Source organism: Anolis sagrei, chromosome 5 (assembly GCF_037176765.1).
Source record: "Anolis sagrei isolate rAnoSag1 chromosome 5, rAnoSag1.mat, whole genome shotgun sequence".
NCBI classification, from domain to species: Eukaryota; Metazoa; Chordata; class Lepidosauria; order Squamata; family Dactyloidae; genus Anolis; species Anolis sagrei.
In genome coordinates this window covers 104,215,578-104,225,196 of record NC_090025.1, presented here as the reverse complement: position 1 = coordinate 104,225,196, position 9,619 = coordinate 104,215,578, and the positions used below count along the sequence as shown (strand labels likewise).

Genomic DNA, 9,619 nt, shown 5'->3' with positions numbered 1-9,619 from the left:
ATTTACAACATTTATATGCTGCCCTTCTCACCCCGAAGGGGACTCAGAGCGGCTTACAAGATATATATACATACAATTCATTATATTATTAGCATAGTACAATATCAGTATTATATATTACTATATTGTACTATACCATGATATTGTAATATTATTAATAATATTACATGTAATATAAAATATATAATTATAATATCATATTATTAGTATTATATTGTATTACATTATAATGTTATAAATATTATATTATATTATATTATATTATATTATATTATATTATATTATATTATATTATATTATTAGCATAGCACAGGAGACAAGATGGAACTGTCCCCTGGCCCCCTCTCTCTTCACTCTGGCCCATTGTCTCTCTGTCACATTATATTCCTGGGTAATCTTTATCTTTGTGCAGTTAGGATTAATGGTAAATTAGCCACAGCATCTGAGTAAGGTTCTGCAATAGAATGAGTAACAGCAGTCATAAGGCATGATTTGTTTACTGTATTAATCATTCTTAATTTTTTTTAAGTGTGGCATTAAGAATCACTGATGTAGATCTTAGGGAGCTATTTCTTGATTTAAGGCATTGGCGTGCTGGCTGATATCCGAACAGAGGGTGGGCCGGAGATGTCAATGCCTTGGTCTTTTCATTACTGGCTGCTACTTCCCAATGGATGTCAGGTGGTGCGATAATAATAATAATAATAATGATTATAATGATAATACTTTATTTATACCCCACCACCATCTACCCAAGGGGACTCGGGGTGGCTTACATGAGGCCAAGCCTGATAATACATACATCAGTAAATAAACACAGCAATAAAATAAGAGGAAAAAAAGAATATGTAGAAATACAATAAAAAAACCATTATAAATAACATATCAGCAATAAAACAAAACATTTAGAAACACAAGGACCCAACACTGTGGACAGGGCCAAATCTAATAGATTAAAAATTTAAAACACTCGGTGTGAACAGCAGTAAAATGAATCTAAACAGGGGTTTTTAGAGGGTAAGGTAGGGTTGATTGGGTTCTATCCAACAGGTAAAGGTAAAGTGCTTCCGGAAGACATTTTGCAGAGAATTGGTCAGAACAGTGAATTATTGTTTATTGGAACAACCAAGTTTTCAAGCTCCTCCTAAAGACTGCCAATGTGGGGGTTTGCCTAATATCCCTGGGGAGCAAGTTCCAGAGTTGAGGGGCCACCACAGAAAAGGCCCTCTCCCTCGTTCCCACCAGTCGCACCCGCAAAGGGGGTGGGAGCGAGAGCAGGGCCTCTCTGGCCAATCAAAGAAATCGCATGGGTTCTTAGATGGAAATGCGGTCACGCAGGTAGGCAGGTCCCAAACCATTCAGGGCTTCGTAGGAACTAACCTGCACCTTGAATTGGGACTGGAAAATGAACAGCAGCTAACAGTATCATTTCTCCAGTGGTGTGGGGCATAGACATCCTGTGATAATGCAGCGTGTCTCATTAAGAGCCACGTCCACTATTTTAACGTGGTGAGATGTGTTCCACACTGGGCATGCGTATTCAGCAGCAGAGTAGCAAAGTGCAAGGGCAGATGTCTTCACTGTGTCTGGTTGTGATCCCCAGATTGTGCCAGTCAGCTTTTGTATTATATTATTTCTATCACCCACTTTTTGCTTGGTAGATCACCAGAAGCTACTTGCGACAAATGGGGCGAAGGCCTATGTATTATTTGAATAAATATATGATGCACGTAATACCCAGCATGCTGACAACCACAGTGGTACAGTTTGCTTTTCTTGGTTATCTTAAATAAAGCTTTACTACCACAAGTGAGCTTATTTTCTGAACGAAGTAAGCCTGCACCTGACAATTGGGGTTACAGCTGTGATGAATTTACTTTGGGCAGCCTGCTGATGTCAGTAGTGAAGCAGCCAAGGACACCCTTTGAAATATAAAGATAGGTCAATCAAATATAGCAGGCTGCCTATTGGAGAACAGGAGGCATTCAAAACATGGTCCTCAACAGTTTGAGCAGAGCCTATTTCCATTCCTTCCTGACCCAACTGCTCTCAGGCTTTAGTTTCATGTCCCAAATCTTTTTCTGTTTCCAAAAATAAGCCACTGCTGCCATGTTGGAGGGAGAAAAACAAGAAGGGGAGTATTTTTAGGGCTATTAATTCTGATCACATGCCCAGGAAGTGAACGGGAAAAATCCTTGCACAAAGACCACTTATCACTATGTCCTGTGAAGCCACTCTTCACTTCACATTCCCTGCTTTGGTCCTTCTGGGCTTTCTGGCGGAGATTGCATTTTTGTATCCAGTGGTGAACAGAACAAATGGCAACCTCCTGGACAGAGGATGGGGATCTCTCTTATCCAAGTCCCTGGCTGGGATGTCAGGAGAAAGCTCTGATGTCAACTGGGAGACTGACTATTTGCTAGGAATCAAGAGACAACGGAGGCTTTACTGCAACGTGGGCATTGGGTTTCATCTCCAGATATTTCCAGATGGACAGATAAGTGGTGTTCATAATGAAAATCAATACAGTGAGTTGCATCACAATGTGCAGGAGTGGGGTTGATGTCATGTAATTGATACTATTAGATGAAATGCATCTGTTGCCGTTTAAAATGTTTTAGAATCAATCAGCACCTGAACTATCCAGGCTAAAACATACCCTGAATACTTGGACAAAATTAGATATCAACCTATTTTTATTTCACTTGACTTTACAGTCTTCAAAAAGCAAGGCGCCTGCAACAATCTCTCCCATGCTCTTCTACCACCACCACCACCTCCTTTCCAGGTAGATTAATTTTCCTGAGGTTGGCTTAGTTTTGAATGCCTGCTTGCAAATAGCTCCAGAACACAGAGGAATGTTTAAACATGGCCTCAAAACTGTAGTGTTGTTTTTTTATTGTAATTTACAGGTTTAAAAGTCAATCACCAGTTTTGCCAATTAGTTGCCTAAAGTATAGACAAAATTTAAATCATTTACATACATTTATTTTGTGATCTATATGGTGGTGGTTTTAAAGGGATCGTTGTAAATGTCAATGAATTTGGAAATTTATTTGGAAATTTTATGATTTGTCTTAAATATATTCTCTGATTTCGGAAGACATTATGACATGCTTGCAATACTATACTGGCTCAATAGACAAATTAATGCCCGGTTAACATTTCTTAGATAGAAATAAAAAGATAAAATAATGTAGAAACCTATACTCAACCAAAAAAACAGTGTCTAATTTTATTGCCAGAATCCACTTAGGACACCCCTTTCCTATTAGATATGCTATCCTGCAAGTTATTGCAGCAATCTGTAATAATAATAATAATAATAATAATAATAATAACAACAACAACAACTCTTTAGTTATATTCTGCGCTTCTCATCCCAAAGAGGACTCAGGGCGGATGAATGTCAAACATTCAATGCCACTTTGTATAGACAATACACAGACAGACAGAACAGAAAGGAGGTATTGTAGACTCAGTGTCGGCTGTTTATGGTGCCAAGAAAGGTGAGTCCAGCCACAGGGGGTGCTGTTGCTCCATTCTCTATGACAAAGAGCCATTAGGACCTCCTCCTTCATTTCTGGTCACCCAGCATTTTCTGATCTTCTTTCTTTATGGCGTTGTAAAACACCTCCCCTGTTTTTAGCGGTACCTAATTTCTCTAATTACAGCTAAAGCTGTTTTCAACTGCTTAGGTAAACAGTGAGTAGGGCTGACAGTCAACTGCTCATCCGGGGCTTTGAACTTGCAACCTTTTGGTTGACTGATCTTATAGTTGCTCGTAATTTACCAGCTGTGCTAAACCTCCGGCCCTGTACTGCTTTAGTTTTTAAAAGCAATTCTACTGTTAAACTGATAACAATTATTTATTCATTTACCTTACTTATATACCGCTGTTCTCAGCCCGAAGGCAACTCACAGCGGTTAATTTAATGCCACACTTTTAAAAAAGTTAAGAATGATTAATAAAGTTCACCAAATCATAAGGCAATGAAATGGTTATATACATCTTACACCCATAAGGTACATGAAAGGAGAAAGGTCAGTTACCCCCACCTATAGTATTTTCTCAGAACTAAGCTGGGACACAGCAACAATTATGATTATTCTGCCATACCTAACTTAATCCTCTGAAACACTTTTATTGCTGAATTCAATAGTATCTAAATTATTTGTATGTAATGCAGAATGCGTCAAACTTACACACAAGTGAGTGCCTTTGATTAAGAATAAAGCCTCTTTTTTTTCTTTCTTGGGGAATCATGCTCTGAAGAACTATGTCCCAATGACCTAAATCAGTGGTTCTCAACCTGGAGTCCCCAGATGTTTTTGACCTACAACTCCCAGAAAACCCAGCCAGTTTACCAGCGGTTAGGATTTCTGGGAGTTGAAGGCCAAAAACATCTGGGGACCCCAGGTTGAGAATCACTGACCTAAATCATACTGACCTCATCATAAAACCCTGGTGAAGACTCTTGCTTCACCAGGCCTCCCACTCGGTGACACTTGTCCATCATATGGAGAAAGTGTCGCCATTGTGGGGAGGGCCCGTGTGGGTTTCAATGGAGCCAGCTCAACACAAGATGGCTTCCATGCTGCTGGGGAAAGTGTCCGGCAATGCTTTCTCCCGGGTGAGGTTGTGGTCTACGTCGGAAGTCACATGATGTTGTGTCCTCTGTCTCTTAGGACACTAAAATCACCCTATCTAATGAGGTGTAGTCACCAGTTGGGTAATCAAGAAAACATTGATTAGTAAACAGTCCTTTTACTTAGCATCAACTTTTTAGTCAGCATTATATAATGGTTCCTTAAGATTAAAAAAAACTGGTTAAAGATTTCTGTGTCTCACATAGCTATCACCTCAAAAGCTCACTTCATAAGCAGTGCATACCCACAACCAACACATCAATTTCCATGTTGATATGGAGCAGGGGATTGAGCCGGGGTGGCTCAGTTTTATTCCTGTAGCTGGATGTGCTGTGACAGAGGCATCTGGAGATCTTTGTAAGCCCTCCTTGCAGAGAGTTCAACCACAGAGAAAGAGCCCCTCCCCCAAACAACAGAGAAATGACATTGTGGGGATTGGATGCTGTTAACACTGTGAGTTCGGGCTGATTTTAGTCCTTATGGGGTCATAACAGAATACCAACTTATGCATCAATTATAAACGTGAATTGTGATGCCATCATAATTCACTTGAAGAATGCTGGCCAACATTACATAAAAGGTTTAATCTTCTCTATATTTATTGTACTAGTTTTACTCATAAAGCAAGAGAAAAATCCATATTTTTTGCCTCTCTCTTCTCTAGGTCTCTTTGAACTATCATCAGTAGAGCGAGGCGTGGTTAGCCTCTTTGGTATGAGAAGCAGTCTCTTCGTTGCAATGAACAACAAGGGGAAATTGTATGGCTCAGTAAGTATTGCTGAGGTTCAACTTTCACCAAGTCTTTATCTGTGAAATATGTGAATATTTGCATCTTTTAAAAGTGATATCAGAATCAGCTATTTTGATAAGTATTTAAATAAGTGTAGCCGGTAACAAATACCTTGATACATTACAGAGATATTATATTGTATGATATAGTAATTATATCATACAATATAATAATATATCGTATGATATAATATATAAGAGTGCAATTAATAGATTTATAGCTGAATCTCTTATTATCTTGGATTCAATTCACATAAAAATTAATATCGGTTGATCACTTGCTGTGCATTATTAGTTGAGTGTGTGAGCAAGCCCTCCATGAAAAACATCTTGCCAGATGAACAGAAAGGCGACAAACGGAAAAGCGGGGGCACAAAAGACCAGTTATTAATTGACAAAATGATTCTGGAGAACTGCAAAAGCCGAAAAACCAATCTTCACATGATGTGGATTGTCTACAAAAAACCTTTGACTCACTCCCACACAGGATTTGTAAAAATGTTGGCACTTTTATTGAAAATATGATGAAGCACTAGAAAACTGAACTGTTTGTTGGAAATGTTTGTTGGACCATCTCCTCAGCTGTTGCAAGAAAATCGCACAGACAGACTACAAACAAACACACAACTCTGTGGCCCAGATGATTCACTGGAACTTATGTCACAAGTACCACCTGTCAGCAGTAAAGATTTGGTGGGATCATAAACCTGCAAAGCTCGTTTTTTCCGTGGGAAAAAACATGCAAAAATACTGTGGGACTTTCGAATCTAGACTGACAAAGTTTTGGAACACAATACACCAGACATCATGATTGTAGAAAAGAAAAAAGTCTGGATTATTGATGTCACCATTCCAGGTGACAGTTGCATTGAGGAAAAACAACAGGAAGAACTTAGCCGCTATGAAGACCTCAAAATTGAACTGCAAAGGCTCTGGCATAAACCAGTACAGGTGGTCCCAGTGGTCATCGGCACACTGAGTGCCATGCCAAAAGATCTCAGCCAGCATTTGGAAACAATAAACATTGACAAAATCACGATCTGTCAACTACAAAAGACCACCTTACTTGGATCTGTGCGCAACATTCAAAAATACATCACATAGTCCTAGACGCTTGGGAAGTGTTCGACTTGTGATTTTGTGATACGAAATTCAGCATATAGATCTCATTGGCTGTGACATACTGTGTTTTTATGTCAATAATAATAATAATAATAATAATAATAATAATAATAATAATAATCTTTATTTATATCCCGCCACCATCTCCCCAAAGGGGACTCAGGGCGGCTAACATGAGACCAAGCCCAGAATCACAATACAGCAAAATAAAATACAACGAAGCAAAGAATAGTTGCAAAATAAGATACATAAAATAGCAAAATAAAATAGTTACAAAATAACAAGATAAAGAAATAGAACACAATGGGTGAGCCAACTGCATCTCCTACTGCAATCTCCTATTGCAGTAGGAGATGCAATAGATCTGCTTATAAGTAGATCTGCTTATAAGTAGTTTTTCACTTAGAATATTTATGGAATTATTTTATATATTCCTTTCAGTGTGCATTGTATTCACTGAGTTTGTATATTTTTGGTATATACTTCACAGAGCTTGATGTCTAAAATATGACAGTAAGTAAACAAAAGAGGGGTGGGTTAGAACTGGCATGACTTTGAAGAAATATAGCTACATAATACAACCAAACTGTGCTTCTACCCCTTCTCTATTCAGGCAAGTTTCCAAGATGAATGCCAATTCAAAGAAACCCTTCTTCCGAACCACTACAATGCCTATGAATCATACCTGTACAAAGGTTTTTATATTGCACTTAGCAAATACGGGCGAACGAAAAGAGGAAGCAAAGTCTCTCTTGCTCAGACAGTCACACATTTTTTACCCAGACTATGAAGACTAACAGGTGCTCAGCAAAACTCTTATTTTGCACATATGGACATTTTTTCAGGTAAAAGATTCCTGTACATTTTCTGTTAATATTTATGTATATTTGGGATCTGTTACACAAACCAGAAACAACTTAAAATAGATTAACTACAGTTTAAACTTATACTGAAACAACAAATGATTGACAAATGTATGATTGCAAAATCTAACTCTCTAGAGAGAAAAAATGCATATTCTCAGGTGCCTATTAAAGGCAGCATCATTTATTTGTTAAATTCAAAACTTTTTTAGAAATATAGGATTTACTCCAGGTTTGGGACTTCCACAGGCTTCTAGAGCCATCCATATGTCAAGAGAAAGAGCCATGAAAGCCTTCAACAACACAGCTATTCATTACTCGTACATCGGAACAAGGAAAGAAACATGAAATTTGTTTATTATGTGTATAATATGATATGTGAAAATTGTAAAAAATGTATACTTTGATTACGCAATACTTTGGTGCATATTTTGAATATGCATTGCATCTCTTGTAGGGATGTGCACGGTGACGTTTTTCAAAATGGGAATCTGGGAAATTTGGCTGATTTGACAATTGAATGTCTGAAAACCGGACGGGTGACGGGGCTCGAATTTACTCCGCTGAAACACACCAGGTGGCAGAGCTGATAATGGCTGCTTTCGGTTGCTTTCAGCTGCATCATGGCATCAGCCACATGTGCGCAGGAGTTTACTCAAATTGCACATCCCTAATCACTTCATAACTTGTATGAAGGTCGAATGAAAAGTAATGCCTTCATCTTCGTAACTCTTCAACAGATAGCAGTACTGGTATGCAGCAGGTACTGGCTTGTTCAGTAGACTCTCCTCTACAGTTTCATTTTGGCGGGAAACCTTAGCATTGAAAGTTTGTGTTGTTAAAGTGCAAAGTATGGAACCCTGCGCAGACAGTCGGTCAATGTGACTTAAGCAACATGCACTCATTGAATTCTTGACAGCAGAAGGTGTCACCCCAAAGGAGATTCATCAGAGAATGCAAGCTGTTTATAGTGATTGTGTTGATCTGAGTACTGTGCATCATTGGGCGAGTAAGTTTAAAGGTGTTGACGTGGGAACATTGACTTGCGTGACAAAGAGTTGGACATCCTGTGACAGCAACCACCGAGTTTCACAAGGAAAAGGTTGACAGATTGATTCAGGACGATTGTCGTATCACTCAGAGAGAAATTTCAAGCATAATCGGCATTTCACAAGAACATGTGGGTCACATTATTGCTTTGCTTGGCTATTGGAAGATCTGTGCATGATGGGTACCCAGGATGCCGACACTGGCTGCGGAAACAGAGTATCGACTTCTTCTGTAATGGCTTCCGAAAACTTGTTCATTGTTGGCAGAAATGTATCCAATTGTCTGGTGATTATGTGGAAAAGTGAATAGTGGTAGTTAAAGAGCACACTCTAAAGAGTATTTCTGTGTTTGATTTATTAAAATATTCCCATCCAAACCCAAGTAATTAAGGTAGAGGCATTACTTTTCATTCAACCCTCGCAATAAATGTAAACATACACAGATGGGAATAACTAAATTACCATTTAGATATCTTCAAACACTTGAAATTTAGTTTTTAGTACATTTGAAATTAATTTGCACAGACTTTCCAGTTTAAGAGGAGCCTTTTCACATTTCTGGTTGTTGCAGAGGGTTCTGAGGCACAGCCCATGGTCTGTGCTATGACTCCTTGTGGTACTACTCAGGGCAGCTGTGTCTCACTTTTACCCATAGTAATGCAATGGCATCCTTTCTAAAACACATTCCTGTTGGGAATAAGTTATCCCTAAACTCATCTGTAGCTGCATATTAAGTGGAATCTTAATAGCATTAAGCATTATTAGTGTTTAATGCACTCTTTTGGGAGGAAATTTGGTTTACCATTTTGGATCTTGTTACGGGGAGATCCCTGACTTCTCACAAAATATAATAAAAACCAATGCCACAAATTTCAAGAACATTTTCTGAAATTTCTTTGGTTTTATGGTCTAGTTACTTAATACAAAAATGGACATGAATTCCAAAACAAGTTGTCGTGTTTTTTTTATAGTATTTGACAAAAATGCATTATTTTTAAGTGTTTCTGTGGAAGATATTTACAAGCTGGAACATGTCCAGAGGAGGGCAACTAAAATGATCAAGGGTCTGGAGAACAAGCCCTATGAAGAGAAGCTTAAAGAGCTGGGCATGTTTACCTTGAAGAAGAGAAGGCTGAGAGGAGACAT

The 9,619-nt window shown here is 38.5% G+C and overlaps 1 protein-coding gene across 1 annotated transcript; it reads left to right on the top strand.

The window, feature by feature from the left end:
- The first annotated feature begins 722 nt into the window (after window positions 1–722).
- FGF6 (fibroblast growth factor 6) lies at window positions 723–9,339 on the top strand. Its single transcript, XM_060776155.2, has 3 exons — window positions 723–2,528; window positions 5,315–5,418; window positions 7,175–9,339. The coding sequence occupies exons 1-3, from the start codon at window positions 2,219–2,221 to the stop codon at window positions 7,349–7,351; spliced, it is 591 nt and encodes a 196-aa protein (XP_060632138.2). The 5' UTR covers window positions 723–2,218; the 3' UTR covers window positions 7,352–9,339.
- The last annotated feature ends 280 nt before the right edge of the window (window positions 9,340–9,619 follow it).

What these genes read in the sequence shown, in the direction of transcription:
- FGF6 (XM_060776155.2), top strand. Translation starts at nt 2,219, where the DNA reads ATGTCCTGTGAAGCCACTCTTCACTTCACATTCCCTGCTTTGGTCCTT. An exon ending in TCATAATGAAAATCAATACA is followed by an intron (nt 2,529 to 5,314) that starts GTGAGTTGCATC and finishes TCTCTTCTCTAG; the next exon opens with GTCTCTTTGAACTATCATCA. An exon ending in AGGGGAAATTGTATGGCTCA is followed by an intron (nt 5,419 to 7,174) that starts GTAAGTATTGCT and finishes TTCTCTATTCAG; the next exon opens with GCAAGTTTCCAAGATGAATG.